The 21,265-nt window shown below is 40.5% G+C and overlaps 1 protein-coding gene across 1 annotated transcript in view; it reads right to left on the bottom strand.

Moving 5' to 3' along the window:
* Window positions 1–7,185: 7,185 nt before the first annotated feature.
* The window catches only part of SNCA (synuclein alpha), a 185,285-nt gene continuing 171,205 nt past the window's right edge, over window positions 7,186–21,265 (bottom strand). The window contains exons 4-5 of the mRNA XM_065405300.1: window positions 10,094–10,183; window positions 7,186–7,218 (exon numbers count right to left, since the gene is read on the bottom strand). Of these exons, the coding sequence (XP_065261372.1) occupies window positions 7,186–7,218; window positions 10,094–10,183 (123 nt within the window). The remainder of the gene's footprint in view (window positions 7,219–10,093; window positions 10,184–21,265) is intronic.

Below are 21,265 nucleotides of genomic sequence, written 5' to 3'. Positions count from 1 at the left end.
CAACATAAATGTTTTGTCTTTTGAGTTAGGGTTGCTGCTTGCAAGTATTTGTCTAACAGTGATTATCAGGATGACTTAAGGGTGTCTTCACTGGATGGTAGGTTAAATCTTACCAAATGCTAACATTTGCTGACCATCCATTTTGGTTTTTAAATATTTTAGGTGGTTTATCATTTCATTGTGTATGAATAAAAACAAGGTGGACAATACAGCATTGTATTCATATTTGCATTATGCAGTCTTCTTCAGTGCTACTGATATATAGTGTGTAAATGCAACCTGCCCTATTCTCTCAAATATCCTTTTGTGATCTATTCATGTTGTGCAGAGAGTTGGTGGGGAGAGGGAAAATAGAGAAAGAAATGGAAAATAATAGAGAAAATACTCTGGTATAGAAAGGCTACTTCGCAGGGCTCTGGTTGAGCAAACATCCCTAAGTTGAGTTTAAGTGGCTGCTTGGGGATTACATGTGTAGGGGAATCCTTAAGTGGTACAGAGCCATATGCCTCCCCCAGGTAATAGACAAAGGGAGTTAGTGCAGTGTAAGGAGGGTGGGGAGGGTGGGGGTCACCTATCCTTTTTTCCCCTGCCCTGACAGCCAGAGATCTTGTCCAGGCTCTTATCTCTTGGACACTAACTTACTCCTTTACCTTCCTAATACCCATGTTGACCCCACTCAAGTCCCTGTAAGATACAGCTTCTGCGATGCAATTGTGCTGTGTAGTTCCCAGATCCTACCACCCCACGTACAGCATTTGTGCAGCCAGGTAATCCTCCATGGCTTTGGAGGAGGGCATGAGCTGTGATCTTTGCTTTGCTCAGAGAGACAACTGTCTCCTGGCCCATTTCCTCATGGGCTCTCTAGACCCTGCTACAGCCTCCTCATAATATTCTAGAACACTTCACCTGGAACAATGCATTCCAGTGAAACTGAAACTGGGCAGTGAGGCGAGGGAAAAGAATGGAAGAGAAGGAAGGAAGGAAACTGGGAGAAAGTAGAGAAATTGAGGGCAGGCAGAAGTATCAGAATAGTCCAACATTATTAATGAGGTCAGTGCTGCCAATCAACAACATTCTCTTTAGCAAAGATCTTAGGCAAATAATGGAAATGAGTAGATGCCATGCTGTTTTGCAAATAAATCTCTTATGGATAAGACAGACTAAACAAACCAGGCATCATTCTTACTCCCTTTCCCTCTTTCCAGAGAAATATACTGCACAGGTACTGGTTGTTTCTAGAATCTGGCATATAGATAGGTTCAAACATTAATGGAAAGGACAAAGTCAGCCTTTGTGTTTCCACTGAAGAATACATTTCTAAAGAACCTCCCTCAACATGATAGGAAACTGGGTCTGCTGATACCTATCTCGTTAATTACCTTCTGGCGATCTCTTCTGTGATTCCACCTGCTGCTTCTCCATCTGCTAGATTTTTTTAGATCAAAGAAGCCTTTTTGAATTATACAATGAATGTCAGGCTTGTTGCAAAAAGGCTTATGGCTGGTTTTAAGCAGTTTAAAAATGTTCATTATGAGTATGTGATGGTTGCACCCCTTCTTTATATTGAAGTAACTAAATTAAAAAAAAAGTGAACCATCAAATACAGATTAAGAATATGACAAACACTATGCGAAGAAACAAACATGGAGCTATTTAAGGCTAAATCTTCTCTATTGCACTGATAATTCAGGAGTCACTGTTGAAAATAATATACTTAGGCCTGATTCACAGCAGTATAAATGAGAGCAGCATTTGATCTTTTAATATGCGACTCACATCTTGGGCATATATTTATTTTTATTTGTATTACAGTAGCATATAAAGCTCCACTTGAGATCAGAGCTCCATGGCACTAGACATTTGACAAACAGACACAGAGTGAGATAGTCCTTGCCCTGGAGAACTTAGACTCTAATTAGACAAGATACACAAAGGAATTATTATCTCCATATTATAGATGGAAACTGAGGGCCAGAGGATTGGCCCAAGTCACACAGGAGTCTGGCAGAGCCGGCAATCAAACCCAGATCACCTGAGTCCCAGTTCAGTGCTTTAACCACAAGATGATACTTCATCTCACATTAAATTTTAGATTTTCTTTTAGAGTGGAAGAAAAATAAAAGGACTGGATTATTGAAAATTTACCCTACGATATCCATTTTCTTAAGCAGCAACTCAGGGTTGCCTTCTTTGGGGATGAAGCCGTTCTTTTCGGGCACATAAAGCAGTACGGGGCAAAAAGTTCCTTGCTGTGCTTTCTAGCTCTACATCTGAGTTGTGGGTACATCTGGGAACTACATTTATAGTGCTGAAAGGATTGATCTTCCCATGTTCTAGCAGCAGCAGGTTCCATGCTGATGGAAGAGGCAATGGTTTTGTCATGCTAAACTCAATCAAAAATGGATGATAGCAAACACTGAACCTTAGCTGGTGTAAATGGGTGCAGGTCTACTGAAGTCCATGATATTGTGCTCAATGTACACCACCTGAAGAGCTGGCCCCACCATCAGGGCTGGCTCTCTTTAAGGAGCCTGATGTACTGAACTTCTACTATCCACACCTTCCCTCTGCATTCTAAAGGGGGAGAATTTGGTTCTGATCCAAAGCCCGCTGAATTCAATGGAAAACCTCCCATTGACTTCTGTGAGCTTTGAATCAGGTCTCTGGAATATTCCCTCAGCAGAGGGCCAACTGGTCAATATAAAAGGGGCTGGACCGATGACACATCCCGCACATTTTGACTTAACATTCTCTAAAGTCATAGGCTTCAGTCTCAGCCCTGCCAACAAATTCCACTATTGATGAAGATACGACCTAGACAAATGGTATCTTAATCCTCCCCCCCCCCTTCCCCACAGTTCCTCCCTTCCCAATATGGAGAGAAGACCAGGAAACTCTTAGAAATCCACTGGGACCTCACCATGTTGATTTGCTTTGCCTGGGAAGAGCTTAGATATCATGTTATGAGTGCTATAGAAGCCACTAAGACGAGGCCCGTTTCAAAGGTGGTTGAAGTCCACGGGAGTTTTGACTGTAACTGGGCTTTGGATCAGGTCCCAAAGTAGCCAGATAATTTTGTGTGATGTATAAATATTTTATGGATACCTGTAGGCAAGACCAAGAAGTGCAGTTGTGGACAGTATCAAGAAGGACTTCAGCAACTGAACAAATAGCGCTTAGCATATCTACCAAAGCCTTTGGAGGCAGTAGCCTCCACTTTTGATGCTCTGTATTCAAGAATTACTCTTTGATATCCGAGTCATTGGGCTCCATTCATCGCTGCTGTTAAGCCAGGGATGAATGTAACCCAAAGAGTTTCCCTGCTAGTCAGGAAACATCTGGGTTTGCTATCAGGTTTGCCAGAGCGAAAGAGTCAGAACTATTACTTACATTAACACTCAGGAAAATGCAATGTGGAGGTGAGTCAAGGACCAAAGAACCCCAGGAAAGCACATGCATGTCCCAGTGAGTAAAACAAGTACATCCTGAGGAGTGTTAATCATATACAAGTTATTTTTCCAGATACAGTACATTGCAATTTACCCTAACCTCATATTAATGTCTAGAGGGAATGTTACTGCTGAAGTCTCAGTACGTTATTTGTGGTGGTCATTTCTTGCATTTTTCCCTTTGGCAAATACAATTTTCTCAAAACCATTGCATCAAAAGCATGTACAGCAAATCTTAATGACACCATGATTTACAGTAATAAAAACAATTAATGAGTCTAATTTGGAGTCATTAAAACAGCAATTAAGGATGTCAAAATAGGAAAAAAAGCATCACACTGTTTTCCCTGGAAAAATGGAATACGGAGAGATTCATTATTGATCATTTAATCGGAGGATACAGTATTGCTTTCAGTTCCCTTGATAACCTGGAAACCAGACTCCTAAGTCAAGTCTACTCACTTTAAACTATACACTATTCGCCAGCAGATATCGCTTAAGCAAACAGTATCACAACTGCACTACTGCTTTAAAAAAAAAATTATATATATATATATATATATATATACGGGACAGACTGTTTTTAAGATCATGTTACTGTAATATTTGTTTAGATCTCGCTTTACCAGGGTCTAATTCAGTTCTGACATTTGCAGTCCACACATTTGTTTTCATTGCACTGCTGGAAATAAGACAAATTGGCATTTAGCATACCTGAAAAAGACGGTAAGGCAGCCCTAGAGAAAGCTAATTAAAATACAGCACAGTACTATATGACTGGATCACACTGTGTTGCCATAGCAACAGTGAGAACTTATGGGCCTTTCAGGCCATCTGAGGGCATGTTTTCAAGAGGTACATGAACCAAAGAGATCACCTATAGTATATTAAAAATGTTATACTATGAATGATTTGCTGATGTGATGTTAGAAAGAAAAGAATTAACTCTTAGAGGCACAGAGGTCTGGCCCGTCTCGGGGTGAATTTATATAGTTCATATTTTTCACGAGCCTGTCCCATGGCTTGTTTGAGGAGTTGGGCTCACTCCCAGCAGCTGGACATATCTTCCCTAAATAATTCACTTTGATTTCCTGACTCAGAAAAATTAAGCCTACCCCCATCTGAGGTGCAGGGAAGAGAAGACACTCAGAAACGTATGAGATTTTCAAAGCTTCCTATGGAATTAGGCATCTGATACCCCTAGGTAGCTTTGCCAATCTCAGCCCTAGTGCAACAGTTCTCAAATTGTTACCCATTGCTGGGCCATGGAGTGTTTGTCGTCAGCTTGGCTCCATGGTGCTGGATCTTCTCATTTGCTTCTGTCTGCCAAACCACATCATAATTATAAAACTTACATTAAACATTCTTCTGATATCAATTTTCCATTGATGCAATTGCTATAGTTGCCCTAGTGATGTTATGCAATGGCTAATGGGAAGGAAAAAGGACTTTCAATGGGAACGTAGGTGTCTAGTCTAAGATACTCTATTGTGATGCGGTTCATACTATGAAGATGTCTGGGAATCCCTGATCCAGTGGATAAATAAGAGATTTTATTAAACACTTTGATATGATTTAGGTCCTGAGCCAAAGCCCAGTGAAGACAATGGAGTAAACCCCATCCCTCAAATTGACATTAGTGAGCTGTAGACCAGGAGCTATATTATTACTTTTTCTGATTTTTAAATTCTGAGGTTTCAGTAAAGAACATTATTGTGGATGAAAAATCATGAGCTGAAATGATTGAGAAAAATTTTAAATGCCATTTCAAAAAAAGTCCTCTATTCGAATTCTCTCTCATCTCAATCATTTATTTAGAAATGCAACACTGCTAAAAGAGATTTAGGAGTGATAGCAGACAGGAAATTAAATGTGAGGTTGCAATGCAAAATGAAAGCAAAATGCCAATGTGATTTATTTTTTTGACTGCAGAGACATCACATCAAGTACACAATTCTAGTGAGCCCATGCCAGGAATTTACCTTCAATTCTGGTAATGCCAGTACCAGAAAAATGATCAGTGTTGCCTGGCAGATAAGACATTGAGTCAGGACTCAGGAGACTTGGGGTCTATTTTTAACTCTGCTACTGACCTACTCTGTGACCTTGGGCAAGTCACATCACCTCTCTGTGATTCTGTCTCATCTGCAAAATGGGGATAATGATATTTACCTGCATTAAGATCTACACATGCAAAGCATTATATACCAGCAAGTTTCAGAGTAGCAGCCGTGTTAGTCTGTATCCGCAAAAAGAACAGGAGTACTTGTGGCACCTTAGAGACTAACAAATTTATTAGAGCATAAGCTTTCGTGGGCTACAGCATCCGAAGAAGTGGGCTGTAGCCCACGAAAGCTTATGCTCTAATAAATTTGTTAGTCTCTAAGGTGCCACAAGTACTCCTATACCAGCAAGGTTTTATTGGAAAGAGAGGGTATGAGGAAAGGTAAAAATCCTACTTGTGACAATATGCAACATAAAAATTTAGATTAAAAAGTACTGTCACGCAGGTTAGAGGTAAAACTTGAATCCAAGAGAAAAGAGTATCCTGAATAAGAAGGGAAAGAGAAGTAAAATGTCTCTTTATATTTATATATCCCACTACAGAGAAGTGTACCCAGTCAGCACAGTGAATATAGAGATACTTAGCTTTAATAAAGAACTAACATTCAGTGCTGTAAAACAGTAACCATACAATTGGGTCTATTTTTGGGGAAACAAATTATAGTCAAATTTTACCTGACACAAATATGGTGCAACCAATCCATCACTCAGCTGGTTTCTCCATATCTTGGTATTTTAACCACCTCTAGACAATGATTCTTCATAGGTTCTTACAATTTCCTGATAAACTGCTGCATTAAATTGTTGATGGCCACTTTTGTTTCTTGATTCTTTATGACTGCAAATTTATTGTCACTATCAAAACATCTATTTTGTAAACTTTTATTTAATACACCACACCCACAAACATAGAGGGCCATATCTTCAGCTGGCATATAATCCATCCTCCCATCTTTTATAGTGCTCCTAGTATAATTTTTTTTGCTGCAACTCCTTCACAATGAGATACTTATCCTGAATTATTTAACATATACTCTTAGAAAGGAAAGAATGTGCTGTAAATCACCACTAATATGAAAGTTCATTTTTTAGTGAATTACATTTTATTTGCTTCAGTTTAACACCATTATTTACAGACATACATTAATAAAACACATCACAAAACAATAAAAATGTTAAGTTAATATTTATAGGTGCATAGTTCATGCTCAATTACTTTATATATGTATATATAAACAATTCTCACAATAAGTTAACCCCGAGACAGAGTAATAATAAGAAACAAAAAAAAAATCCTTGTATCAGAAACAATACCAAGTTACTGACAATCTAGCAATAAAACATGTACAGCTTTAGAAATAAGCAATAGACACTTAGGTGGTTTTAAATTTTTTTTTGTTTTTTACTTTTAAAACTTGAAGCCACAATATCCACAGCACGACAATGGCCCTGCCACCCAGTTGTTCATTTCAGTGGGAGGGAATCACTGGAATGAAAGCTGGGTGCAGACCCAGACACTCCAATCATTGCTGATGGAAGACTTCAAAATACACTGTAAAAATTGTAAAAATAAAAAAAAAGTTTACAACTGGGCACATTGGAACTCAGCACTTGTACAGGACAGGACGTCTTTGTTAGTAGATTTCAGAAGATAGAGAGAGGGAAGAGATTTTCATGCTTCAGGTTCATAATCTTGATACTCTTCCTATTGAGGAGAGCAAAAATCAAAATTGGTTAACACTTAGAAAAAGTCTCATTTTAGGCCCAATTCTATTCCCACTGGAGTCAATGGAAAAAAGGCGACTGATTTTATTTAGAACACAATCTGGCTATTTATCTTTATTTGGTTGGCATTACTTTAGCTTGTTTTCCAAATACCCGGTAGTTAATTTACAAGAAAAAGGTGTTTACAGATTAGACTTCGCCTGAGGTTAACATGCCATTCACCTTCCATATCAATGGCTAAGATTACTTACAGCTTTTGATATCTAGAGAATTCCCAAGAGAACTAATGAGCAAAGAGAAAATCACATTTCTGTATATAACATGCACTTAAGCCACCTTTATTTATTGCTGTAATGTATTGAAGAAAAAGCTTCACTGATGATATGTTGCTACTGAAATGAGCAGCAATCTTAATCCTTAATCTAGGAAAGCATTTAGGCATGCGCTTTACTTTAAATTCACTAATAGTCTCACTGAAATCAATGGGATAATTTGTATGCTTAAAAATTAAGTACATGAGTTTGTATTGGAAGGATCAGTACCTAGGACAGAAAACTGCTTTAGAAGAAATAATGAGGCGTCCTTGTGGCACCTTAGAGACTAGCAAATTTATTTGGGCATAAGCTTTCATGGGCTACAGCCCATTTCATCGGATGCATGAAGTGAAAAATAGAGGAGCAGGTATACATACACTTGGTAAAGCAACCCCCATCCTTTCATGTAAGGTCAGTCTAACAAGATAAATCAAGTAACAGCAGGATACCAAGGGAAGAAAAATAACTTTTGAAGTGGTAAGACAGTGGCCCATTACAGACAGTTGACAAGAAGGTGTGAGTAACAATAGGGAGAAATTAGTATTGGGGAAATTAAGTTTAGGTTTTCTAATGACCCAACCACTCCCAGTCTTTATTCAGGCCTAATCTGATGGTATCCAGTTTGCAAATTAATTCCAGTTCTGTGGCTTCACGTTGGAGTCTGTTTTTGAAGCTTTTTGTTGAATTGCCACTTTTAGGTCTGTTATTGAGTGACCAGAGAGATTGAAGTGTTCTCCTACTGCTGCTTTAGTAGAATTTACTGTGAAAATCTACATGACTGAAATGTCATGGCAGATAAGCAGGCTGTACGCTTCAAGTATTTTCACACTCAATAGTGAATTAACTATTTTCAGCCAGATCTTTCGTATTCATTGGGACCTGATCCAATTCGTACTGAGCTAAATGGGAGACTTTCCACTGACTTCAGTGGGAATTGGATCAGGGTCTTAGTGGCAATTACTACATTTGTGGACTTAGATTATTATTCTCTTACCAAGATATATCTAATTATAGTAATTGGGCATGACCTTTCGAGGGCCTGGGTACCTGAAATTCCTGTTGCACTGTGCAGTCCAGTGGGAGTTGCAGGTACTCTCACTGACTCAGTAAATCACCTAAGCATATGCTTAATTATAAGCACATGAGTAGCCCCATTGATTCCAATTACTCAGGTGCTTAAAGTTAATTATATGTCTAAGTACTTTGCTGGATCAGGCCCTAGATGCTCCCAGCCTTTCATGATCAAGCCCATGCATGGCAATTCTGTGAAACAGCCAGTCTGATTACTCATGGTGGTACCCCATGCATTGTAGTAATACTATATATAGTAGGACCAAAGTAATTCAGCATTAGTGGAAGGAAACTACGAGACAAAAGATTTTACTTTCTTGATTGCATGAGCCAAAGGAAGTAATAGTGATTTGCTGTGTATTATAAAATGTTATCCACAAAATTAGGAAACTGTTGAAAGAAGATACTGTGAACATACTTTTTTTTTTTTTCTTGAACTCATACATTGACAAAGGTATAATTTCCTCCCATCTCTTACCAAATACAAGAAAAAGGGAATTTATTGTGGAGTATTCTGGAATGTGTCTGTGTGTGCGCGCACATGCATGTGTAAGTATAATTGTTCTCTCAAATATCATTACTGCACGGAAAATATTTAATAATGTAATACTGTGTTTTGAGAGAAGCTGGGTGAGGGAAATCAGAAATGCAAGAGGTGGTGCTGCATATGCACTGGGTTAGGGAGGTACTATTGTGGGGGAAAGGAGGAGTTCTGGCTGCATTAAAAGGGTTTGGTTAGACTGGGTGGCCTTCCCTCTTTCTTTCAGGTACCACGCCGCTACAGTACTAAAAGCCACCCTTTGCCTTCCAATGAATGAGCAATTCCTGTTAATTACATTAGGAGCTGTTAGCATGCTTCCAAGGACAACATTTGGCTCTAAAGAATTATTATTTTCCAGGAATTACAGTTTCCTGCTGAAGGCAGCTAGCTACACAAAACAATGGGTTGGCACTCATCCTAATGACGGGGTCTATCACACAGACATAGTACGGATTCACTTACTACTTATTAATTACATAACAGAGCACTTATGCACAGAGTCCTACAGTCAAGTGTGAATCTGATGCAGATCTCTTCTGTTGGGTTTGATTGTGCCATTTTGGCTCAAATCAATGGGTGGTGTGGAGCCCCAGGGGGGGGTGCTGTCTTAGGGATGCATTCTGACTCCTTGAGATCCTAGTCACAGAGGCTGCATGTCTGCTACTATACTGCAGCTTCATATACCCCTGCATGGCTGAACAGCTCCACAAACTGGGGTGAAGAGGGTTGGAATCATGGATCTGCCTCCTCTTTGCAACCTCTCAACCACTGGACACCCATAGAGGGGAAGCACCCCTCTGTGCATCCATGTAAGTGTCATCATCATTACATTTCTGCACCTGGATCACTTCGGCATAAAGCCCCTGTGCTAAATGCTCAGATGTCCATTAGCCACATACATTCAGAGAGCACAGCAAAGGAAGATTTACCTCAGGAGGCATTTCATACGCCTCATTATCTGGGTCCACTGGCATATCTGTATTATCCATCATTCCTTCCTGCGAGATTCCTTCTTCATTCTAATGTTTAAAACAGGAGAGAAAAGCAACAGCTGTCACGGGTTTCTTTACGATTCACCTTGAAAAATATGTCTATTTCAGTGTTGTTTTTCCCATTAAGGACAGAGTCGTTGGTTAGTGAAGGCAAAGGGCCATATCATCCCCTCTGCGGCTTGACAACAGGAGAACGAAAGCTGTGGCAATCCCAGAACAGTGGATCCCAGACAGTCAGAGACTAGGGAAGAGGAGCCAGTGCAGCATCACCCTTCCATGTTAGCACGCAGCTGTCCCTTTATGAATACTGTTCAGCTTGTGGGGGTATTTTGGCTAGGGGACATGGACAGTTGGTGGTGGAGCTCTAGGTGGCATCATCTCCAGGCAGCCCCATGGAGTGATCTCAGAAAATCCACATGGGAATTAATGTCCTTGTTGTAATTCATGTCTACAAATTCTGTGCCCTCTACCCAGGAGTGGTAGTAAATACGGAGCAGTCCAGGACCCAATGGCAGCACATCTTATTAAAGAGCCATGATGCCAAGTCAAAGGTGGCACTGACTCTCCAAACATATGACCATGGCAGGCATAGGTGCCTGACTCTGTGGGTGCTTCGGGGCTCAAGTATTCATCGAAAAAAATATAGGGGGTGCTCGACACCTGCAGGTCCGGATTAATCTTTTGTGGGCCCTGGTGCCTGGACCATGCCCCCGCTCCCCAGTCCACCCGCGCTCTGCCCCAAGGCCCCGCCCCCGCTCAACCTCTTCTCCACGAGGCTCTGCCCATGCTCTGCCTCCTCCCCTGAGGCCCCGCCCATGCCCTAGCCCCACTTGGCATCTTCCCCCCAAAGCCTTGCCTGCCGCTAGCGTCGAGGGGAGGGGGTGGAGAGGAGTACCCACCAGCAAAGAGAAAAAAGTCAGCACCTGTGATAGCAGGTACCACAAGAAAACTGCTGAATTCCCCTGTATTGCTGGAGGGTTACAACTTCACCCCCACCTTCCCCAATACTCCTCCACCCGCATGGATGTGTCCAGAAACCGCTCACCTCACGGGAATGATATCAGTGTCAACTTCTGGAGTTTCCCTAGGAAACTTTCCAGTACCATGGGGACTTGTCTAGCTCAAAATCAGCAAATAAATTAAGCTGTTTTGAGGATTACACTGGAAGGGCCCAATCCTGGAAACATTTATGCCTATGAGTAACTTTAGTCAATCGAGTAGTCCCAATGACTTCCATGTAACTATTTGTGGGAGTAAAACTATTCATGTGCTTAAACATTTGCAGGATTGGGTCACTAGAGTAGGGGAGGTTTTAGGATAAAAATAAGGCAAATGATTATTCCAAAAAGTTTATATTATAGACTGATGAACCAGTCCTATTTACATGAGCATCACTTAATAACAGTTCTAACATGTTCACAGTATGTGCAAGCAAACAATCTGGTCAGAAGGAAGACATATATCAAAATACACAGCATTGTGGGTTTTTTTTCAATTTTAGAACATGGCACAAAATTAAGGATACTATGGGCCAGGTTCTAATACTCTTATGCATATTAAATAGAATCTTACTCCATGAGTAGTTCCATTAGAATTAGTAGGACATAAGAACAGCCATAGTGGGTCAGACCAAAGGTCTATCTAGCCCAGTATCCTGTCTTCTGACTGCGGCCAAAGCCAAGTGGTTCAGAGGGAATGAACAGAACAGGTAATCATCAAGTGATCCATCCCCTATGGCCCATTCCCAGTTTCTGGCAAACAGAGATTAGGGACACCATCCCTGCCCATCCTGGCTAATACCCATTGATGGACCTATCCACCATGAATGTATCAAGTTCGTTTTTGAACCCTGTTAGTCTTGGCCTCCACAACATCCTCCGGGAAAGAGTTCCACAGGTTGACTGTGTGTTGTCTGAAGAAATACTTCCTTTTGTTTGTTTTAAATCTACTGCCTGTTAATTTCATTTGGTGACCCCTAGTTCTTGTGTTATGAGAAGGGGTAAATAACACTTCCTTATTTATATTCTCCAAGCTGAAAAGTCCCAGTCTTATTAATCTCTCCTCTTACGGGCCAACAGTGAGCTGCAACTCAATCTCAAAGGCATTGGATTCAAACCCTATGATTGAAAATATTATTATTTAGTATCTACAATAAATTAAAAGAGAGAGTGAATATTCTCAGGAATGCATATTCTGTATGGGCCAAATCCCATAGTTCTTGTTCAGGCAAAACTCTTATCTGTCTTCATTTGGAGTTTTGCCTGAGCAAGTTGGTCCTAAATTGAAAGATGCACAACTCTTGATACGAAGAACCAGATCTTAGCTAGTATAAAAATGACATAGATCTTGTTAAATCAATGCTGCTATGTTGATTTACACTTGTTGATAAACCTGAAATAGATATAAAATCAGTTTACATAGACATAGACTTTAAAGGAAATTGACTTAAAATATTTTCACTCAATAATTTCTAGACTTGCAGTATGGAGTTTAATGTAAAAATAAAACCCCATGAACCAATCTAAAAGGACAATTACTGATAGCCTATGATTTATATGACAGCCATGCTAAAGCGAATATATGCTGCAGATAAAATGTGGAAAACCAATTATATTTAAAACCAAAAAACACATCTTCCCAGGCTCATACAGATTAGAGACTAACAGGCCCTGAAATGCTGCCTTTGGAATGGAACTAATGTATAAAATGGGTAGCATTATACCCTGGTATCCTATCATCATGATTCATTTCTCAATGTCTTTTGATGGTACCATGAGGGTGGCATGAACACTCTGAGATCTGGATTCTGAGAATTCCCCTCCCCTCCCCATCCCACCCATATCCACATTTGTCACAGCTGCTTGGAACAGATGCATAAAGGGAACTGAAACTAGGCATAGGATTTTAAACTTCATTGTCATCAAAGATGAGTCTAACTGGGGCATGGGAACCCAAACACCAGTAGTGAACCCAATGGGGCATGTTACCTGGGAATTCTTTAAAGTGTAACATGAAAAATGCAACATTCTGGTGCACTTAAGAATGCAACACAGTAGTTTCAAATAATCTATTATTCAATTCATAATTAATTTTCTTCCTAGAATTATTTGAAATAAAGGAACACAGTGTCAAAGTGCTGTGGTGTTGCGTGGGGTTTAGCAGCACATGCTTCTGTGATTTAAGGGAGTCACATATCTAAAACTCTACGCAACACTTCAAAATGACACATTTTACAATAGAATTCATAACACATTTCACTATCATACAAACTTTAGCAGCAAGTATTCTTAAAACAAAACTCTGTGGGTCTTCTTTGTTCTCTTAACTTTAATTTCTCTTCCTCTTTACGCCGTATTCTGACATCACCAGCTACAAGCTCAATGGAACAGATCTCCTGCACTCAGCATGGAGCCTTGTGTTGCAAGAACAGCATGAGAAAGGCCCCCACTTTCATACCCTCTGTGTGTAAGTTGTTATTTTCATTATCATTAATCATGTGTACTACCGTAGTGCCTAAGGACCAACCAGGAATGGGGCAATGTACAAACAGATTAGCAGACAGTCCCTGTTTCAAAGGCCTTACACTCTAAGGTTTTGTCTAAGCTCTCCTGCCGACAAAAATCTTCCACCCTGCATGAGCAGCAGCAGCTTTGTTGGCAGGAGAGCGCTTTTCGTTGGTAAAACTTTTGTCATTCGGGGTGTGCATGTGCGGTTTTTTTTTTTAACACCCCTGAACGACAAAAGTTTTGTTGGTTTCAGAGTAGCAGCCGTGTTAGTCTGTATCCGCAAAAATAACAGGAGTACTTGTGGCACCTTAGAGACTAACAAATTTATTAGAGCATAAGCTTTCGTGGGCTACAACCCACTTCTTCAGTTCCTGTGTAGACAAAGCCTAAATAGACAAGACAGACACAGGATGGAGAAAATGATAAAACACAGAGCGTGAACTCTGTCATGGCACCAAATGCATGTCAGTTCCCTGATATATATTTGGTGAGGGGTTTAGCTATCTATCTAAGAGGGGATAAATTAATTGGAAAGAAAAGTGAAGGGAGAAGGAACACTGAAGGGAAAGGGGGTGGGTAAGAAGAGCAGATATTAAGTGAAGCTGAGGTGAAGAGACTGTGAGGGTGGCAGAGGGGGGAGGGTTGGAATAAATAGTCAATCAGCACAGGGCAGAGAAAAACCGCTCAAAATATTGACAGTTCTCTGAATGTCCGAAGTTCCCTGCTTTGGTTGCTTCTGATCCTACCAGCTGGAGTCTCTGGCTTGTTTCTCCCCCCAAGGCCAAATGGCATAGGTGACGGAAGGCACTACCCTCATCCCAGCTTCCCCAGACTGTGTGTGTGTGTGGGAGGGTCTCCTTGCATAGTTCATTGTTCTCTCCTTCCAGTTACTAAGCAGCCATCTCCATCAAATATGCCAAGAAGAAAAATTATGCCAGAGACAAATTGTCCATCCTGGATATAAAATATTCTATCTGAAGGTGTGTGCCCCCTTCAAGACTGTTGTGATCAGCCCCACTGCTCCTACCAGCTGTTTGCAGCACAACAGATTTAGGTCAATCCTGGGCACTTCTCAATATTCCACGCAGGTCTCTAGCTGTACCTGCCTTAACTGAAGAGAAACTTTCTAGTGCTTCGTCTGTGTTGCTCTCCGCAACTGCACCGTATAGGGACTCCAACTGATGTGTGCAACCATGCGTATTAGAGCCACTGCACCACAATCCTAGAAGCTGTTACCGGACATTTACGAACCATATTATTGGTATCTTTATTTAGCCTGGCATTTTCAAAAGTGACTAACGATTTTGGGTTCCCAACCTGACACCTGATTTTCAAAGCATTGCTCTGAAAAATTGGGCCCCTTTCAGGTGTCAGACAGGGCACCCAAAGATTGAGGCCCCCAAAATCACTCATCGCTTTGAAAATGTAGACTCTAACTTGTAAACCTTTTTAAAAGGTCTTTTAATTATTGTTGCTTTTCTGAGTAGGGCAATGCCCCAACCCACAGCTACCCTGAAGGCAGAGCTGCCACTGACTGCTCCCCAGCAAGTGGCCTACGTTGAATCTGATTGAAGCAGCTCAAAGTGTGTTCTTGTGATGAATAATTTCAAAGGTGTTATTTAACGCCTCATCCAGCACTTTAGTATTTAGGGCCTATATTTTCCAACTACTGCACTCTTTTATTCAGAGTCAGAAATTTCATTTCTGCCTTCCCTATCATTAAAGAACAGATTTTGCTAGTAATCCATCTGCCAAGTCAAATTGTGCCTGAAATTGTTCTTGAGGCTGCACAAGAAAGAAGGCATGCAGGCTAAAGTTATCTGTAACAGGACCACAGAAAGCAACTTAAATTGCCAACACCATTAATAAAGATGAAGTGAATGGTGTGCCAACAGAGTTTTACGAAGGGCTTCACAGCTCATGAGCAGCTTGTCTGCTAAGTATCTTTATCACAGACCTGAAATGCCCATCTGGATTATGATGGACAGAATGCCTAAAAAGAGACCAAATTTCCTGCCAGCCCAGTGGGAAATTCTTTCAGAGGAAGGAAAATTCCTTTATAGCTCCAAGCCCAGGAAACCAACAGAGCTGGTGAAACAGAGCACAAAGTGGCATTCGGAACAACATTAATGCCTCATAGACCAGGGGTAGGCAACCTATGGCACACCTGCCAAAGGCGGCATGCGAGCTGATTTTCAATGGCACTCACGCTGCCCGGGTCCTGGCCACCAGTCCGGGGGGCTCTGCATTTTAATTTAATTTTAAATGAAGCTTCTTAAACATTTTAAAAACCTTATTTACTTTACATACAATAGTTTAATAAATTATATACTATAGACTTATAGAGAAACCTTCTAAAAACGTTAAAATGTATTACTGGCACGTGAAACCTTAAATCAGAGTGAATAAATGAAGACTCGGCACACCACTTCTGAAAGGTTGCCGACCCCTGTCATAGACTTTAAGGCCAGAAGAGACCATCTAGTCTGCACATTGCAGGCCACGGAACCTCGCCCACCCAATTCTCTAATAGACACATAACCTCTGGCTGGGTTACTGAAGTCTTCAAATCATGATTTAAAGACTCCAAGTTACTCTAGTTTAAACTTCACGCTCTTTTTCTTTTTCTTTTAAAGAAGCAAAAACATAGCCATGATACCAAACAAATGAAAGAGCTGGCTGCCTGGGAAAGGTTTATCAGTGTTGTCCATTTGTAACCGCCATCTCAAAATGCCACATGTATCCATTTTGAGGTCAAGTTGAACAGAACTGGCATTTAGTTAAACTGCTAATGGTGCTCCCCAAGGTCACATTTCTAATTGGTTACATTGAAACACTGCTCTACAGGTTCCCACACTTATTTTTTTAATGACAGCCTCGCTGCCCAAGCCATCTCTTCCCTCTGCAATTAAGACTCGAGAAGAGGAAACAATGTCCCTGAAAACATTACAATAATGGAGGTGTGTCCAGGATCATTATTTATTTAGTGTAATAATATAAATAAATGCACCAGCTTTACTTGGAGCGTAAAATCATTTCCCTACCTACCTGCATGATGAAGCTAATAATTTAACATCCCCATTCATTTATCAAAGGGAATTGCTTCTGATATTTCAGTTCTGTTATTAGAAACTTCCTCACGGAACATTTTCCAATAAAAATCAACATTCTTCTATTTTGAAAACACACAGAAAGTTGAATCCTTAGGGAAATCTTTGCATCACAAGCCTTAAAAAGCTCACATATGTGGGTTCTTGAAGACAATCTATTTTTAATACAAAAGCTTGCTCTTTTGCACAGAAACGTTTTTTTAAAATGAGGGTATTTTACAGAAAAGTAAAGCTGTGATAAGCATGCTGTTAAAGGCAGAGCACGAGGACTCAGTCTTGCCCCATAGCACCAGCTCTAAGTAACCAGAAATGCTAAACTTGGCTTTTCTACAAGGCTACAATGTTAACAACATTGGGTGAAATGGGCATTGCCTCCTTCAAGTATCTGTGATCTAAAACATGAGGTGGAGGCACAGAGTCCTAACCTAGGCATGAGGCAGAATGTAAAGTACCCACACAGACATTCCATGGCTACTGCTAAAGTTTCCAGATTGTAGTAGTGGCCATGATGTGATATTGCCACCCCCTTCCTCCTGCCTTGGCGGAATCTGTGGCTAGTGGATCTGCTCAGTTCAAAGACTCACAGGCCATGCTCCAGCCAGCCTGCCTACATGCCCCGTTATACATCTTTGTGTATGGGGTTGCTACTGTGCATGGCTCTGCAGTACAAAGGAAGCTGCATAATATTCCTTTTTGGGGTTCTCCGCTTCCTGGCCCCCTCACACAGCAGAACGGTGGTCGTTCCATTTAATGTTACCACTTCCATAATCATGCAGGTGAGTGGGCAAGGAGTCATAATTTCACCCTTTAACAATGTAATACGGTGTATTTACATATCATGGATTCCAACTACATTCTACATCCATTAATAGTTACAAGTGTATTTGACTACAGCCGAGAAAATCCAGGTAAAGGTTTCCCAAAAATCCTCAATGGCATTATCACTACAAAGTCCACCTTGTTTTCTGGGGATGGGCAAAATGTCTGGTTCCCCCTACATAACATTGTGGGGGGAGAAACCTGGCAAACATTGTGTGTGGAAGTTCCCAGTGACCAACATTTTCACCAAGTATTGGTCAAACTGGTAAAGTTAATCTAGTGTTTTCTTGGAGAAAAGAAAGGGATTTTATTTAGGCTTGGCTACCCATGGAAAATAGAAGGCGCAATCTGCTTGTCCTGTCACGTTTATTATAGCACCATGTGGGTAGCTGGTCAGCTTAATAAACACATTCAGACGTCTCAGTAGAAGACAACTGCACTGAATGCAAGTTATTTCAGTCAGAAATAGGTTACCTCGTCTCTACTCATTGACAAAAGCAGCTTATAAAAGAAATAAGTTAAATTTGTAATATCAGTAAGTACAGCAGCTCCCTCAAAGTTACAATTTACTAACTCTTCCAATCCTGACACATTTTCCTGACCATTAAGAACTATGAAAAAGTGCTGTGATCACATATATTCAGATGATTCTTAGGGCTGGCTTCTGTTTACAAGGTAATAGTTAGTTGTATTCTGATGCTGAAGTGTTTATTAGCCAGGATGTATTTATTACTGAGGGAGCAAAGGGCAAACTGAAAGTCATTTTTATACTGACATATTTAATGTTTATGAGCCATTCATGAAAAATATCTAAGACATTTATGCTGACATTTTTTTGGAAGATTATTTTATTGTAAAAGTGCCTGACGTCCCCTGTCAGAGCAGGGGTCCCATTGTACTAGGCACTGTATGTATACATAAGAAAAAAAGACTGTCCCTGCCCCTAAAGGGCTTACAATCTAAATATAAAACGAGGGACAACAGGTAAATCACAACAAACAGATGTTATTGTTACTTACATATATTGTTTCTGTTTGTTCTTTTGGTTCAGATTGAATAGAGTATCTGATTAGTATCTCCTATTTCCTCTACCCTACACTGGAAGAGTGTAGCTTTGATAATTGAATAGTCTTTTCCAGGCTAGATTCTGATCTCAGTTACAATAGCAGAAAGTCATGCATAATTCTGCTGAGCACAATGAACTGATTCTGGATTTATGCCCACGTGGTCTCTGTATGAGAGTCTTTTTACACCTCTTCTGTTGCTCCCCCATCCAATTTGGAATAGGCCAAATGGCAGGTATTTTGAAAATATAAATGAGTCTTTCGACCGAGGATAACCCACTGCCCATGCCCTACTTCAAATTAAACAAGGCAAACACTGTGATACATCAGGCAGTAATAGTATTGAAAGTATCAAGCACTCTGCAGTAAAGGATAGAAAAAATGGTTTTCATTATAAACCCATTTTAGTTTTCAGAGATAAAGTAAAAGTATTCTCAAGAAGTTTACAGTATTATAGGTTTGTTTGCAAGTGCTGCTCCCTCATTCCTTGGTTATGAACAAGTATCTAGGTTTAAATGTCAGAATAAGTGATTAGATTCCCTCACCTCTGCTCTTTTGAGCACACATGGCCCCCGGGACATAATGAGCCATCACATGGAAAATTCCAGTATTTCCAGATTCATTTTTGTCCCAAATCAGGATGAAGAGTTATAATAGCCAAATTTTTCACAGAATGGAAAGTTCCTAAAAATTTCAATTCAAATAATTTTGTTCCAACATTCCTTAAATCAAAATGTTTAATTTCATCTTGGTTCAGCGTTAATCTGAGTTCCCCCAAGATGCAATGGTGCCTCATGGAAGTTGTAGTCTGGGTGCCCTCATGCCAACATTCTGCTTTACAGATTGTGCTCCCCAGGCGGACTATATCTCCCATTATGTACTGTGTTAATGAGACTCCTATGATGCACTATGTCAATTCAGCCAGAGGGGAGACTATAGAGCATCATGGGATATGTACTCAAATCGGGGATTCTGTTCCACAGAAAAGGGGGCACAAGGCAGCCAAACTACAACTATCATGGGGCCCCTCAGCAACTCAAGCAGACAGAGATTAATATTGAATTGACCCAGAATGAAACAAAACATTTCAACAAACTAAAGTGTTTCAATTTGGGTCAACCCAACCCAAAATGGAAAATTTCAACAAAACTAAATTTTCTCAGGGAACATTTTGATTTTGCAGAAGCTGCATTTTCCATTAAAAAAAAAAATCAATGGAAAATTCCCAACCAGCTATAACACAAGATTTATCACACAGACAGGGAAATATTTGTGGGAGCTCTTTGTTAAAATAGGTTTCAGAGTAGCAGCCGTGTTAGTCTGTATCCGCAAAAATAACAGGAGTACTTGTGGCACCTTAGAGACTAACAAATTTATTAGAGCATAAGCTTTCGTGGGCTACAACCCACTTCTTCGGATGCATATAGAGTGAACCATATATTGAGGAGATATATATACACACACATACAGAGAGCATGAACAGGTGGGAGTTGTCTTACCAACTCTGAGAGGCCAATTAAGTAAGAAAAAAAGATTTTTTTCTCTTACTTAATTGGCCTCTCAGAGTTGGTAAGACAACTCCCACCTGTTCATGCTCTCTGTATGTGTGTGTATATATATCTCCTCAATATATGGTTCACTCTATATGCATCCGAAGAAGTGGGTTGTAGCCCACGAAAGCTTATGCTCTAATAAATTTGTTAGTCTCTAAGGTGCCACAAGTACTCCTGTTATTTTTGTTAAAATACAGGCAGCACATCAATAGTAACTTACTCCTGCTAGGCTCCCCTTTATTCTAATAGTGACAGTAAAAGTATAAAAAGTTCTTCCTGCCCCTCCATTTGTAAGTACCTTATGCGATCAGCAGAGTCAAAGAGATCAACACAGACTTTCAATATCAAACTGTCAGAGCAAAAGGAGAGCCAAGACCCAGAGGTATCCAAGCTGGGATAACAGCATAATCAACATGGTGAGAAGATCAATTTAGCCACTGACAGGTCTTCCAAGGGAATTGTTACAGCTTGACCTTCACCAGCAAGAGCCTTCTGTTTATAAAGCCCATTTAAGATTAGCATTTAGATCTCCTTCTATAGAGTCTAAGAGGAACAAATGATGGCTCATAATTAGATTAGCTAGAACAATCCTTCTCCCGTCTGTTATTAACCACAACAGTATCCCCAAATGGGACCATTAGGGCCAGATTCTACACACTGCATACAAAACGGCCTTTCAAGTCATGATACTGCAGGGAGAACTCCACGAAGAACGGGTGCTGCCTCAGGACATTCCACCCCTCCTTCCGCAGCTCCCAGGAGCATAAAGGGATGTACACATACCGTGTCCTTAGGATAGTGCCGTATGTGTGCTCTCTTCTGTGTTTCTCTACGTGGAGGAAAGGAAGGGGTCATAGCCCTGCATGTACCCTACCTGCAGATATCATGTTGACAAGTATGGTATAAGATATGCACCCCCCATATGCACTAGGAGGATGCAATCCTTGTACTCTCCTGGGTGCCAGGTTGTGATTGTGCCTAGCCTTGATCAAGTAGCTCAAAGGGCAAGCCTCCCTGCACCCTGCACCATACAGAGTATGGCATTGAATGGCTGGGA

Source organism: Emys orbicularis, chromosome 5 (genome assembly GCF_028017835.1).
Source record: "Emys orbicularis isolate rEmyOrb1 chromosome 5, rEmyOrb1.hap1, whole genome shotgun sequence".
Lineage (NCBI taxonomy): Eukaryota > Metazoa > Chordata > Testudines > Emydidae > Emys > Emys orbicularis.
Note: the sequence above shows the minus strand (reverse complement) of the source record. Positions and strands in the feature narration are given on the sequence as shown.